The 13,821-nt window shown below is 51.5% G+C and overlaps 5 protein-coding genes across 5 annotated transcripts; 2 read left to right on the top strand and 3 right to left on the bottom strand.

Moving 5' to 3' along the window:
- Positions 1-1,151: 1,151 nt before the first annotated feature.
- Positions 1,152-2,899, bottom strand: PpBr36_05645 (uncharacterized protein; the record flags this gene model as incomplete). The annotated part of the gene is made up of 4 exons (XM_029892798.1): positions 1,152-1,999; positions 2,080-2,278; positions 2,399-2,500; positions 2,621-2,899. Coding segments are annotated over 4 exons (1,428 nt in total), but the record flags the coding sequence as incomplete, so codon positions are not given.
- Positions 2,733-4,880, top strand: PpBr36_05644 (uncharacterized protein; the record flags this gene model as incomplete). The annotated part of the gene is made up of 2 exons (XM_029892797.1): positions 2,733-2,889; positions 3,700-4,880. The coding sequence occupies 2 exons, from the start codon at positions 2,733-2,735 to the stop codon at positions 4,878-4,880; spliced, it is 1,338 nt and encodes a 445-aa protein (XP_029746075.1).
- Positions 4,881-5,797: 917 nt separating this feature from the next.
- Positions 5,798-7,489, bottom strand: PpBr36_05643 (uncharacterized protein; the record flags this gene model as incomplete). Its single annotated transcript, XM_029892796.1, has 1 exon — positions 5,798-7,489. One exon carries the CDS (start codon positions 7,487-7,489, stop codon positions 5,798-5,800), a length of 1,692 nt encoding a protein of 563 aa, XP_029746076.1.
- A 1,977-nt stretch (positions 7,490-9,466) lies between these two features.
- On the top strand, positions 9,467-11,860 carry PpBr36_05642 (uncharacterized protein; the record flags this gene model as incomplete). The annotated part of the gene is made up of 5 exons (XM_029892795.1): positions 9,467-9,476; positions 9,537-9,576; positions 9,711-11,286; positions 11,354-11,524; positions 11,621-11,860. The coding sequence occupies 5 exons, from the start codon at positions 9,467-9,469 to the stop codon at positions 11,858-11,860; spliced, it is 2,037 nt and encodes a 678-aa protein (XP_029746077.1).
- Positions 11,861-12,127: 267 nt separating this feature from the next.
- PpBr36_05641 (uncharacterized protein) lies at positions 12,128-13,227 on the bottom strand (the record flags this gene model as incomplete). Its single annotated transcript, XM_029892794.1, has 2 exons — positions 12,128-12,580; positions 12,685-13,227. 2 exons carry the CDS (start codon positions 13,225-13,227, stop codon positions 12,128-12,130), a joined length of 996 nt encoding a protein of 331 aa, XP_029745588.1.
- Between the last annotated feature and the right edge of the window lie 594 nt (positions 13,228-13,821).

Here is a 13,821-nt window from a genome sequence, read left to right as displayed (position 1 = left end):
TCAATCTTGTAGTCGTTTCATGTAGAATTGTTGCTATGCTGTGTAGGCCAACCGTTCACCCCATGGTGGACTTGGGCATGATGAGGCTTGGTAAATGATCATCGACGACACCAAATTCGGAAACATGCGATTTCTATTTTCATGTCTTTTGACACATGTCGAGTAGATACTCTAGGTATACACTGATTCATAGCTCGCAGTTTCTCAATGGACAAATTTAGCCGTTGACTGCCACACCTCATGCGCGTCGATCCTCATCCCAAATAGGGTGGGTATCCAGCCGTACCGTACGCTCTTTGCATCCCCAAGTCCAGAAGTACCAAGTCACCAGGACAAGGCACGGGTCGCCATTCTTTGGCTCGGTCAAGTAGGGGGCCTGACCAAAAAGGAGCCAAGGTTAGATGCAACAAAGAAATTCTCCGACCTCTCTCGGGGACAAAATCGATCATTGAGGGGGGTTGGTATGCTCGGCAACATCTGTTGTACGGTTCAATCCTGTCAGCTTGCAGCTGGAGCAGCTGCACCGTGATCAAAATAGCATCAAAGAGAGAGAGAGAGAGAGAGAGAGAGAGAGAGAAAAAAAAAAGTAATCAGTGGTGGGTGGGCCGCCGCTGTAACCCTACCATTCTGGGAAGGAGACCATGTTTACTACTCGCTAACCCAGGCGGTTGAGCTGACGTTTTGCCTTGTGCATTTCGGACAATTTTAGGCGATATGCTGCATATTGTATTGTCGCTTAAGTGGGAAAACAAACGACTTTCCGTACATGTGATCCGATCCATGTCTGTATGCCTGGGCTACGAGGACTGGCAGAGTGATGTTGAATGCTTTAGAGACTGATGGGTGACTGCGTCTCAAGGCCCAACGGCAACGGCCCGCTTTCCGCAACCAGTCAACGATTTTAAGAAAACGACCCATAGCTGTTACGAAGACGCCCAATGACAGGCACAAGTTCAAAGGGTTGAACGAGACATTATATAGATAAAAAATAGGATATCAACATTTATCTTGGCAAGGTGTCTCAAAAATAAGAAAAACCGGCCTGATCTGATTGCCAATTGGTGCAAAGTAGAGGAGTAAGGAAAAGAGACCATGACCTTGAAGGAAAAAAAAGGTACAGGAGCGTCGTACTGCACCTTCTTAAAAATGCATCACTCTTGTCCATCATCATCCTCGTCATCCTCAGGGGCGGCGGCATCCTCCTCCTCGTCTTCGTCCCCGGTGAGGTACGGCACGAAGCGAAACTCCAACCACTGCATCCCACCGCCCTCAACCTCGACCATGAACTGAAAGTTCAACACGCCCTGCCCATCACCCCTAAGGCTCACCTTGCTCGAGATGCGCATCGCCTCGCTTGCAGACTTGACAATATCAAACTTGAAGCTCTGTACCCAGCGCTCCCGCACCGAAAACGTCTCGAGCAGGTCCCTGCCCCTGGAAAAGTCCACGCTTGAGCTGCCCAGGGGCCCTGAGCCTGAGAGGCGGAGGAACGGTTCGCGTTTCGATGCCGTGATGGTCAGCCGGTTGGGCGAGGTGGGCGCCAGTTCAGCCAGAGCGTCTAGGAGCCAGCGCGACTGCATAATGACCTTGAACGATATGTCGTCGCGGTCAAAGGGAATATCATCGGGGGCGTTGGGGAGGTATGTCACCAGGTTGCAGGTGGTGTTGACGCCCGCTTCTTCCATGTTGATGCTGAATGGCGCACCCTCTTCCGAGTAAGAAAGACAGCAAGTACCCGCAACGCCCAGGGTTTGGTTGCTAAAGGCATCAGGGCGATAGTTTCTCAAGTTGCTGCGGTAAGGATCCGCCTCATTTTTGGCCTGCCGAGCAGCTGCATCCGCCAGACCAAAAAGCTGTAGTGTTTCTATGAGCGCTGGAAGAGAGATTTGGAAATTGGGAACTAAGGGCGCGTTCTCATCTTCTTCTTCACCTTGAGCAGCCGCCTCGGGAAGGTTCAAGATAAAAGTACTGAAAAGGGTCTTGTTCAGAGAAGCAACTCCTAAGCCCGAAGGGTCAGTATCTTGGATGGATAATACAAAAGGCCGCACTGTCTTTGAGCATCTACCGTGATGGGCCTACCTTGCATAACACGAGCATGCTCGGCCGTGAACCGGATACCATCTTCAGAAATTTCAACGTGAATCTTGTTTGTGAAGCTTATTGCCCTCAAAAGCTGATGTAATGGACGAGTAGAGCTCGTTACGGCCCTGAAGAGTCCAGGACCCGACTGCGACCTCGCAGCATCCGCCATGTTGTTTGTGTTTGTTATAGCGAATAGCTGGTTTAGTGGCGAGAATCTCAAAAAGAAAAATATCAAAGCCCGTGTCACTGCCAAGTACGGGTCACAGAACAAGAAAGTTGTTTTTGATTTGTCCTCCCCAACTGAGAGGTTCTTTACCCGACTAAGGTTACGGATAGTGCTCCGGTTCTGGAGCGGGTATCTTGCACTTCTTCTTAAACATAAACCCCAACTGCGCAGAACAAGTAGACCACACCGAACCTATACCGTCTGTTGTTAGAGCTGTAATTTGCTAGTTTGAATCCGAACCCAAGGGTTCCGTTTCGAGGAGTCTTACGCCAATGCCAGTGATGCTGGCACACCAACAGCGACAATATTTACGAACGAACGGTCTAAAATGGAAATGAACGTGAGCGCCTCTGAGCGAGAAACATCGTCTCGAGTGAGTTTTGCAGGGTGTAACCTACTCAACGCGAAGAGGCCGGTCGAAGTAATGCCGAGGGCGAGCAGAAGGGCGGCGGCGAGGGTCTGGTTGCCCTTGGCCAGGGCTGGTTGGAAGAGGTCGCTAGACGACTCCTGCCAGAGCTGGTATAGTGATGAATCCATGTGCCTCGTCCTCGTTGCTTGTTTTGGAATGCGACTGGTGTCGTGTGCGTGAATGCTGGCGGTGAAAGAGGCAAGGTTAGCTTGGATTGTCAGAAGCTGCGAGGTTAAGGGCAAACATTGGCCATAAAGACAGGTCGAGCCTGCGGACAACATTTGCAACTCAATTGGAATTTTACAGGAGCATAGATAGCCTGACGAGGATAGGGAAAGAGAACTAACAGAAAAGACAGTACAATTTTATGACCTCAATCGATTGATATCTTGTTAGTTGACCGCGATCGCGATTCGGCCTTCGCAATGGAGTCGTCGAATCAATTGGAATTATGTCGTGGTGCTCAGTGCTCAGTCTCGTCCTCACGTCCACCACAAACTGGAAAGCTCCAAAGCTACCGTGGCTAAATCGAATCGCGAATGGGCCATCCGTTCCCCTGTCGAACCAACCCCTGCCTTGCTCCCTCCCGCAGTCTCCATCCCACTTGCGGGGATCAATGATTGGCTTGGCAGGGGGGCATATTCCCCTGTCTGCACCTATCACGTGGAACCTTTGAGCTACGATAAGGTAAGCCCAGTGACGACAATTCAATCAAACATCAACTCTCCGCCGTAGCCAAACGGGTTTACGCGACACCATCTATCTCATCGACGAAATGCCAAATCAGCAACCAACAGGTCTATAGAGGTCTCCACGACGCAGCAACAACAACGACAACAACAACGACAGTCACAAATGTCTACAGCAACAGAAGATAGTAAGTAGCTATTGCTTTTCCATCCACTCTTGCTTCTCGCCACTTTGCGTTTCCATCGCGCTGCAGTATTGTCTAACAGCTCTTCTCCCCACCCTCTCGTTACAGGTACAAATGGGAAGCGCAAAGCAACCGAGGACCCGGCCTCTCCAGTGTCGGCGAAACGACCAAAACATGAATCGCCCGACTCACCCGAAAAGAAGAAGCCCGCCGAGATAGCACGGATCCCGTTCCCCGAGAAGCCGGCCGTTATCGAGGAGCGCAACGGCGAGATAGAGTTTCGCGTTGTCAACAACGATAACGAGCGCGAGTCCCTCATTATCCTGACCGGGCTGAAATGCATCTTTCAGAAACAACTTCCCAAAATGCCAAAGGACTATATTGCGCGCCTTGTCTACGACCGAACACATCTTTCCATCGCCATTGTCAAAAAGCCCCTCGAGGTCGTCGGCGGCATCACGTACCGTCCCTTCAAAGGTCGCCAGTTTGCAGAGATTGTGTTTTGCGCTATAAGCAGCGACCAACAAGTCAAAGGCTATGGCGCGCATCTCATGTCGCATTTAAAAGACTACGTGAAGGCCACGTCGGACGTGATGCACTTCCTAACCTACGCAGACAATTATGCCATCGGATACTTTAAAAAACAGGGGTTCACCAAGGAGATTACCTTGCCAAAGTCTGTATGGATGGGTTACATCAAGGACTACGAGGGCGGCACCATAATGCAATGCAGCATGCTCCCGCGAATACGTTACCTTGAAATGGGCCGCATGTTGCTGAAGCAAAAGGAGTGCGTCCATGCCAAGATCCGCGCATTTTCAAAATCCCACATTGTTCATCAGCCGCCGAAGCAGTGGAAGAACGGCATTGAGCCCATCGACCCGCTGTCCATCAGCGCCATCCGCGCCTCTGGCTGGTCCCCCGACATGGACGAGTTGGCGAGGCAGCCACGCCACGGACCCAACTACAACCAGCTGCTTCACCTGCTTAACGATATGCAGAACCACCAGAGCGCGTGGCCATTCCTGGTACCCGTCAATAAGGACGACGTCGCCGACTACTACGAGGTCATCAAGGAGCCCATGGATCTGTCCACCATGGAGAACAAGCTCGAGATGGACCAATACCCGACGCCTGAGGACTTTATCCGCGATGCCAAGCTCATCTTTGACAACTGCCGCAAGTACAACAATGAGTCTACTCCGTATGCAAAATCAGCCAACAAGCTCGAGAAGTTCATGTGGCAGCAGATCAAGGCCATTCCCGAGTGGTCACATCTTGAACCGTGACCTTGATGCGGCTTTTGATTCTTTACTTACTGATCGGCTGTCTCGACTCAATTACTTTTATGCCTTTGGAGTTTTATTATACATTTATTTCCGCTTTCGTATGGCGTTGTGTGTTTGGCGTTTAAAGGGAGCGTTGATGACTTTTTTTTTCTTTTTCTTTTTTTCTTTTGCTAAAGCTTTTGTATAAAATATTATTGTCTGGCGGGCAAAGTCTCGATGGAAATAAATGGATTGGGTATTGAGGTTAAGAGTCGCCTTTGACAAGATGCATATGGTTGGTTTCTCTAAGCTCCCATAAGAGATTAGTTTCACCCTAGGCAAACGAAACAAAATTAAATAAACAATGGGATCATCGTGCGAACCACTTTGTAGGATGTCATATCATCTGTCCAAGATTATGTGGTCTTGCGTGTTCGTCAGATGTGCTATAAAACCCGAAATATGCATTACCGCGGTCCGCTCCGACACGTTTGCCTGTATGCCATGTTCTCCATAGATGGCCAGAATGCGCTCATGTAGCAAATCTATTCATGATGGTAGCAAGAAACATTCAAGGCAGCGAAAAATGATGTCAAAGTCTTCAAGAAACAAACAAGAAAAAAAAAAAAAAAGCAAAGGGGAAAAATGGGCAAAGTTTTTAGCTCTTAATCATATCCACCATCCCTGTTCCGATTAGTATACCTCCGATGCTTGCTCAAAATGGGAATAGAAATAAAAGAGACGAAACATGCTCTTTCCCCACATTAAACCCAGCCAGGCTATCGCCAGAGCCGTGGATGAAGACGATGACTGAAGCGATAGTCCTTTTTTTTTTTTTTTTGGTCTACTCTACCACAACGTTGTGTTGGGAAAATGAAACTCTTTTAAAACCAATGTTCTTGAGCATCACCTCCGAAGGACTGGACGGCTACCCGAGCTTACGGGGTGTGCTCAGCTGTGGGCGGTGCAGGACCTATGCTAGGGATGCGCACAGTGATCCGACGCCTCGTCGCTCCGGGCTCAGTTGTGTTGGAAGCACTCAGCTCATGATACCTTTGCGTTAGGTTTGTGAGGTCACGTTGGATGTTCAGTAATGATCGACGATCTGCCGCTGCCGCCTCCTCCAGGGCCATAAGCTCCTCTGCTGTGGGCAACCGGAGCCGTCTGCGCTCTTGCTCTGCCAATGAGGTGTTGGGACTGGCTTGCTGCTCTGACGAGGACTCGGCCGCGCGGCTCAGGACAGCTTCGCGGGCCCTGCTGAGTGCCTCGAGGTCGGACGATAGAGAGCCAAGTGGTCGGCGAGCTGGAGATGAGGTGCGTGTGGCTGTGGCACTAGCGCTGGCTGAGGGAGTCGCTGACCCGCGGGAATCCTGATAACTAATCTGAGAGGGCTGGGTTGGTACTCGTGCTGTCGCGGTCGGCTGTGGTGTGGCTGATGATGTGACTCTTCTTGTCTCGGGGGTTGGTCTACGCTCCGTGAGACTGGATCGAAGCCTGTTCCTTTCCGCGATACGCGTGAGGAAGAACTCGGCCTCAGCTCGTCTGCCGGGAGTACCTTCATGGGGCCTCTCAAGCAAAGCCGCGGCCGCAACAGCCTCGGCTTCGAGGCGATCTGCGGCCCGTCGTCTAGTGTGCTCGGCCGGTCGGTTACCATATGCGGGTGTGAACTCCCTTTCTCGAGACGAAGGGAGTGGTTGAACGGGGTCTGCTAAACTTGGGTGATCGGTCTCTGCTTCAGGAACGGGCCGCCTTGTGGTAACAGAGCGTGAGGCTGAAAGCCAGTTTCTTTCACCGGGGGTTCTGCGTGCAAAGTTCTGGCTCATCGGGACCCGCGCCTCAGGCCGGTTACGGCTATTTCGCTGCAACTCTGGGCGTAAAATGCTCTGCAACGCACTAGGAACATCGCTCCAGCGCCCCGAGGTTGCAGCGGCCATTATATGTTGCGGTACGACATGTGCCAGGTTGATGTCAAATGGTCTGTTACCCGCCTGCCGGTTTTGGAGCTCGGCTTCGATCAAAGGAAACTCGCCCGCCTCAAGAGCAGCCTTGAGCCACTGTTCCCACTCCTCGTCCAAAGGCTCAGACATGTCACCAGCAAGATGGGCAGCCGCCCGCTGGACTAGACGCTCGTTGAGCTCCACACCAACGCTGGCCTGAACCTCATCGTCGCTATCCTCGGCCCTCGCTTCCTGGTCACCATGACTGCTTGATGGGGAGGGCGAGGCCGGACGCTCTTCGGGCGGTACCCACTCTCCGATGAAATCGGCGGTGGTGTCACGGATGATGATGCCTTGGTCCTTCTCATAGCGCTCCTTGGCCCATTTTGTACCTTCCCACTTTGTCAGTCCATGGATCTCAGCGTCGGTAAGGCCAAGTGCATCAAATGCGCGGAAAAGACGTCGATGCCACTGCCAGCGGCTGAGTCGCATGCGATGCGTCGGATGTGTGTAGTCTAGTCCCGGATACTTGGACTCCAGGTCGCTTATGTGTCCAAAGAAGGAATGCACCTCTTGGCGAACCTCGAGGACGAGGTTTCGCTCAAGGAAGCTGGGGAAGTCATATGGGTCGGTCGGTTTGGGGCGTGGAAAGACCTCCTCGTAGACGAGCTGGTCGGTGGCCTTCTTCTTCATCTCGATGCCTTGTTGTGTGTGAAGTCTCGACGGCACCTTTGTTCTCCAAGTTGCAGACAACTGTAAAGATGATTGTTTTCCAGAATCGAGATCAACGACTGCGTGATAAATTGTGCGAGTACGAGGTTGTGCACAGCGCTACCAAGACCACTGGCGCTCGGATGCAACGCGCAATCTCTACGGCTGGCTAAAAAGGTAGGTAGGTATGTACCTAGGTAAGGCAAGGTAACGTAGGGTGGGTTGGAAGATCCCGGTGCGTCGTGCGAAGTAGTTGTGAACCGCTGGAAACGTATCGTAGCTTCGAGTCCTCCAGGCGCGTGAGAATCTTTTGATCATGCGCGTTCTCTTGTCTTCACGGGCGGATGAGGTCGCTCTCTGTCAGGTTACAGTTCCCCTTCCGGCCAAAAAGGAAAAGAAAAAAAAAAACAGCAAGTTCGGCTCCGGTCGCGGCCTGTCCAGGTTTCTTGCCCTTCGCTCTCTTGGCGGTTGGTGAGACGCTAAATCGGGGCGGTACGAACAGCTTGAGCAGGACGACGAGGTGATCGGACGTTGAGTGGACACGGCACCCGTTGAATGGAAATACTTAAGTTTGAGGCTCGAGCAGACTAGCCTGCAGTGTTGAAATATAAATCCTCCCTCAGATCCATGTGAGAGCGGACGGGGCGGCGTTGGGCGTAGGATGCCCGGGCCCCCAAAACAATGCTACTAATTAAGGTACTACTGCAGTTATCCCGGGCACCCACCTCCCTCCCATCTATCTACATTGCATACGTGCTGTCTGTCGTAGGTGTACAGTACATTGTGGGTATGAGTAGGACTGGGGGGTTCCGCGATTAAGGGAACCGCAGTGGGGCTTGTCATGCATCCATCCCAGGGCTCAGGCTCGCCCTGGAACTCCAAACAACGTGAGGCTAACAAAGGAGCCTGCCCAACCAAACCTCAGCTGCACGTGTGCTGATGTTGCATTGCTCCTTTCCGCTCTGTTTTTCCTCCTTTGGGTCACTTCAGATGGCCTCATCGGAGCCGCCATTGGAATTCCTCTGCTGCGAGGGCAGTGAATGAACCAATAATCCACCATGGACGGCCAAAACAAGATGCGCCGGCCAACTAGGCGGCCAACGTAAATGTTGACACCAGCGCCAATGGAATTAAGTTAGACTTGCCAAGATGCCGATGTCAAATTTCACGCTTTTTTTTTTTTTTTTCTTTCTTTTTTTGCAAGCAACGTAACAAGCCGATCACCATCAACCCTACTCTCCATCGCCGAGTTACTTACTTACTACGCAGCCGGTGGAGTTAATTACCCGGCATGGGGATGGGATTACAACGCATTGAACCGTCCCGACCACCTTGTCTCACGCCGGGTCAATTTGGTTGGCAAACTGAGCCACTTTGCAAAGTAGTGGGCCGTTTCCGATGCTTCTGCACTTGTTTTTACTTGGTTGCTTCCTGTTGTGCTCATTTGCGAGTCGGCTACTTTGCCGCCACCCAATGCATAGGATAAGCCCTTTGGCATTTGCTGACCTGATGCTACTGGAGATTAAATTGCAGCAGGTGAATGCATGTTCGCCTTTAACCCATTTCTGTAAGCCATCAACAATTCTCTTGTCTCCCAGATCGAGATACGAGCCAGAGGTACATGTACGTCCAGAATAGACCTACCCTAAATCGAGACTACTACCGAGTGTATGCAACCATGTTTAGTGGGGTTGCACTACGGCAAGCCCCACACCCAACTGGGCTCCGAAGCTGTCGGCAAGTTGTTCGAAAGTACCCAGGTACCTCTAGACAGGTAATTTAGTTAGGGTAGGTAGCTGGCCGGTCCCCGCCATAGTTCAGTCGCGTTCTCAGCTAACGCGTCTCAATGACTTGGACTAAATTCACAATAATACCATCACAAAAAAACAAAAGATGACATTGACTAAATGCATCCTACTCTAATGAAGGAAAAGTTGCCTTTGAAGGCTTTCACGCAGAATGGCAACTAGTAAGAATTAACTGAATTCATTGTGGCATGAACTAGCTGACGCGGCTTCCTTGATATCAGGTCGTGAGGAGCGCATGCACGAGAGGCTGCGCGGAGGCCGGTATGCTCCCTGTAGCACCAGTCGTTCTAATTCTGTGTTTATTTTTATTTTTATTTTTACACAAGATAACAAAAGTAAAAGTATCACTGGCCAGTATACTTGGAATACTAGCTGACGAACTACACAACATCTAGAGTACACCAAGTGGAGGATATATCATTTGGTGAATTCGTTTTACTTGATGAAGAGGAGCCATTAGCTGAACCCGAGTCAGAACCTTTGGAAGGCGAGGAAGAGCCATCAGGTGCAGACTCAGATCAACCGCAAGCACCATCGGAAAAGGTTGCAAGTAGCCCTCAGGATATATCCCAGCCGAGTCAACTTTTAAGAACCGAGGTGGCAGCAACTTCTTCCCCCAATGCCGGTCATGGGACACCTGAGGCTGCAGGCGATCAAGCCAGACCTCCCAGCGGTAGCATCTCTCGATCAGCAAAGAAGACTACAAAACCTCCCGAAGAAGTGACGGAAAGCCCGGCCGATGCTCCAGGCAGTGGGCATAGGAGGAGGGTACCGGCACGCATTAGCGCTGCTGCCAACCAGAGTGCTATTCTGCAGCAGTATCTATCATCGGGCCAACGGGATCCTGATCATACTGTTGATTCTTCATCGCCAGCGGAGAGAAGATTGCGAGCAAAGAGGCTGTCAGCAGCCCCCAGAGGCGGCCCCGTGGCACCAGCGTCCTCATCATCGAGGAGAAGCGCTAGGTTGTCACAGGCTTCAGACGATGCCGCAGTCAACGAGATGACGGGCGCAGGTCTAGACGCCACGGGCAAGGACTCTGATATTGCAGCTAATGAACAGTCCCTGGAAAATCGGACGGTGACAGCGACAGTAACTGTTACACAGTCCTCCCCGATTGCCAGGATACTACAGAAAACGCGGGGAAGAGGAAGACCGCGAATCTCACAACATAAGGTCATCGAGGCTACCAGCCCGGTGCTTGAACAGCAGCCTCAAAAGCAGCCGGCCGTCGAGGAGGACACCACCAACGAGCTATCCCCGATACCTTCTGAAGTGTCACAAGGAGCTGACGGTAGTGCCGGGTCCGCTCCACACATTGGGGGTACCCCCAGCCATCCTATTCCTGGAGATGCGGAGGAAGCTGAAGAATCTTTGGAGGCCGAGGAAACGAACGACCAAGAGGCAGCTATAAGACTAGGTCACAAACGTCCTCGTGTAGATCTTCTGGATGCGTCTCCAGACTTGAGCTCGACCGCGGAAGAACGCCAGCCGAAGGCAGCAAAGCGCCGCCGGGCGGCACCATTGGCAACGAGCCCGACAGTACAGAAACAGCCTGCAGCCAAGGCTCTGAAAACAACGACGAAGAAGAAGCCCGGTCCAGGCCGGTCAAAGGGCAAGAAAACAGCGCCTACAGATGACAATGAGCCCGAACGTCAACGGGGCGGTTCTATTCAAGTCCCTGTTCAACGATTTACACGGCCAAAACCAGGCGGTATGGATGATGAAGGCGGCGCAGATGATGATGACAACGAGATGCTGGGGATGACTATACCTTTTGCAGGTCGTGAAGGCGTCAACTCTGTTGATGTCCTGTCACAACTATGTGAAGAGGTGACGGCAAATGTGTTGAGGATTCTCCGGAACAAAGTTTCCGGGGTGGAAGAAGCTGCGACGAGGAGAGAACTCAAGACAAAGATTGGTGCAGTAGAGGCGTTCCGAGAGGAACTGCGGACCAACATGCTCGAGCATGTAAGCACATCCCTTCCCCCCACAAAACATACCCCTTGTACAGGCTGCTCATGCCGAATCATTTTAGACCATTGCGCTCGATAATCTTCAGACTCTTCGAAGACGTCTGCGATCTGCACAGAGGGAGAAGCGCATACTGCGTGATCAGATCCTCAATGTGAGAAAAGAGCGTGAACAGGTCGCGCTACGCAGGGACGCGCTTCGGATGAAACATGAAAATGAAAGCCAAAAGATCATGGTAAGCAGGCAATTATATCCATACATAAAGTCACTCTCTGGGACCGTCAAGGAGCTAATCGGCTTTTTTCCCCCTTCTTCTTCTTCTTACGCATAGCATCGCCTCCATATCTCATCTACCATGCAAGACATCGAGCTAGCCGTTGAGGAGGGTCGATCAGCACCTGAGCTTTCGACAAAAGAGCAGAAGCAGGCCGATCTGGCGAATTTGGAGCTGCTCATGCTGAGAGTTGGAGACCAGATCCGTCCAAACGGGCATGGTCTTGGTGTGCTGGACCAAGTGAAGAGTTTCAATGCGTATCTTGAAAGAGCTGCAGCAGCACTTCAGGGGAGATGAGTGCCCTCCTGGACTGTATGAAAATTATGACTAATGATCTTTGTCTTGTGTCTCGCGGTGGCATTTGCCAACTATATGACGGCAACTTGTGGACTAGACCTAGTGTTGGGCGACCAAGACAACAAGGAAGCGTGTTTTACAGTCCTGTACATTTTCTAGTCTCATAGTCCTCATGGCTGTACACTTATTTACAAATATTACACACCTCTGGCAGCACCAGTGGTGACTCGCAAGCATCAAAACAACATAGTAAGCCGACAGATGGGCTCATTTCTCGTTGCCGCCATTTCCTTTCCACATGCCGGAGACCTTATCCAAAACAGTCTCCCGGCCTTCCTTCTTCCGCTTCTCCCTCTCCTTTTCATTCTCTTTCCATAAATTCTGGATCTTGTGCCCAACCTCGGCCTTTGCCCTGTACTCGGCCTTGATGGCTTCCTCCTCCATGGCTCGCTCCGCCTCAGGGACCTTGGCCAGCCTCTGGTTCATTTCCTTGCGCTGCTCCTGAGAAAGTTGAAACTTTTCGTCCTCCGCCGCGATGATGGGCTTGATGGGCAGGGGGGCAAACTGGGGGATGGGCCTCTTCTCGGCCTTGGCCTTCTCTACGGCTTCCTCCTGCTCAATCATGCGGTGGTAGAGAGCATCTGCGTGCATCTGGATGTCTTCATCGACCGACGGTGGCCTGTCGTAGGTTGAAAGGTATCCCAGGGTCTTTAATAGCCTCTATTTGCATCACATAGTCAGTCTCAACGTGCCAGCTCTAAGTGAAAGGAGAAAGAGAGATGGATGCCAAGATGGCAGAGAAGAAAAAGAAAAAAAAAACATACAGCCTGCATCGAGTAGCACCTCTCAAACTTTTTGACCTGCTTACTGCACATGGTCAACTTGGCCTCCCAGCTGCCATTGTTCATGCAGTCGCGCCACTCAAACTGCTCCAAGGCGCAGTTCTCTAGCGCCGCGCGCCCAATCTCCTCCTTGCGTGACTTGTACGCCTCCAAGACGTCCTGGAGCTTCTCGTGGTCGCTCTTGCTCTCGTTCTCAATCTCGGACAGCGGCCGGTAGTTCTTCCACAGGTGAGCGTACCGCCCGTCCTGGTACAGGGACTCCTTGGGGACACGGCCAGCTTTGTCTGCTGCCGCTGCTGACGATGTCGAGGAAGAAGATGGTGATTCGGTCTTTTGCGCGGCGGCCGCGGCGGCAGCTTTGGCATCGGCCTGTTTTTGCTGCTGTTCTCTCCTATGCTTTTCTTCCTCTTGGGCCTTTTGCAGCTTGACGGGCGACTCTTTGTCGAGGAACTCGCGGAGCTTGGGATCGAGCTTTTCTAATGGGTCGGCTGACTTGCCCCCAAAGATATTTTCGTACCACCCCATCTTGACAACCCAAAAAAAAAAATAAAAATCAATTCGACGTGATGTCAGCTCATAATGCAGCCTGTGCTGCTATACTGAAAAGGGCGTGTAATTATGGGATGCCTTGAAGGAGCTCCTCGCGCGTAGAGGTAGTCGTGACGTTGAAATTTCGGGTTATGTAAGCCGAGTCGAAAGCTTTGGCGGGGATGCTAGCAGGGGGCATTTGGGTTGTGTTTTCTACGTAGATAGAGTATACGATATACTTAGGGTAAGGGTAAGACTACTGTCATTTTGATAGGTGATGCGATGGCAAACAAAAGATGCCTTACTTTTCAGCTTGACCGGTCTAGTTCTTAGACAAATCACTACATTGGCTGCAGATGACCGAATCAAATACTCATCAAGGCTCTATACTCCTAACCCTTCCGTTGGCTTGGTGTCCTTCCTTGCCAACGGCCGAAAGCTCATAAATCACCGTCGACACATCCATAGATGGCCAACAAAGTACCGTAACAGTCGTGGCATATCTCTGTTCCTCGGCAAATCATAGAGCGTCCGGGTATCTAGCGCAGTCCCCTGACAACGCCTTCCCCAATCAACGGTTGACCAACGAGT

This window comes from Pyricularia pennisetigena (genome assembly GCF_004337985.1).
Source record: "Pyricularia pennisetigena strain Br36 chromosome 4 map unlocalized Pyricularia_pennisetigena_Br36_Scf_6, whole genome shotgun sequence".
NCBI lineage: Eukaryota > Fungi > Ascomycota > Sordariomycetes > Magnaporthales > Pyriculariaceae > Pyricularia > Pyricularia pennisetigena.
Note: the sequence above shows the minus strand (reverse complement) of the source record. Positions and strands in the feature narration are given on the sequence as shown.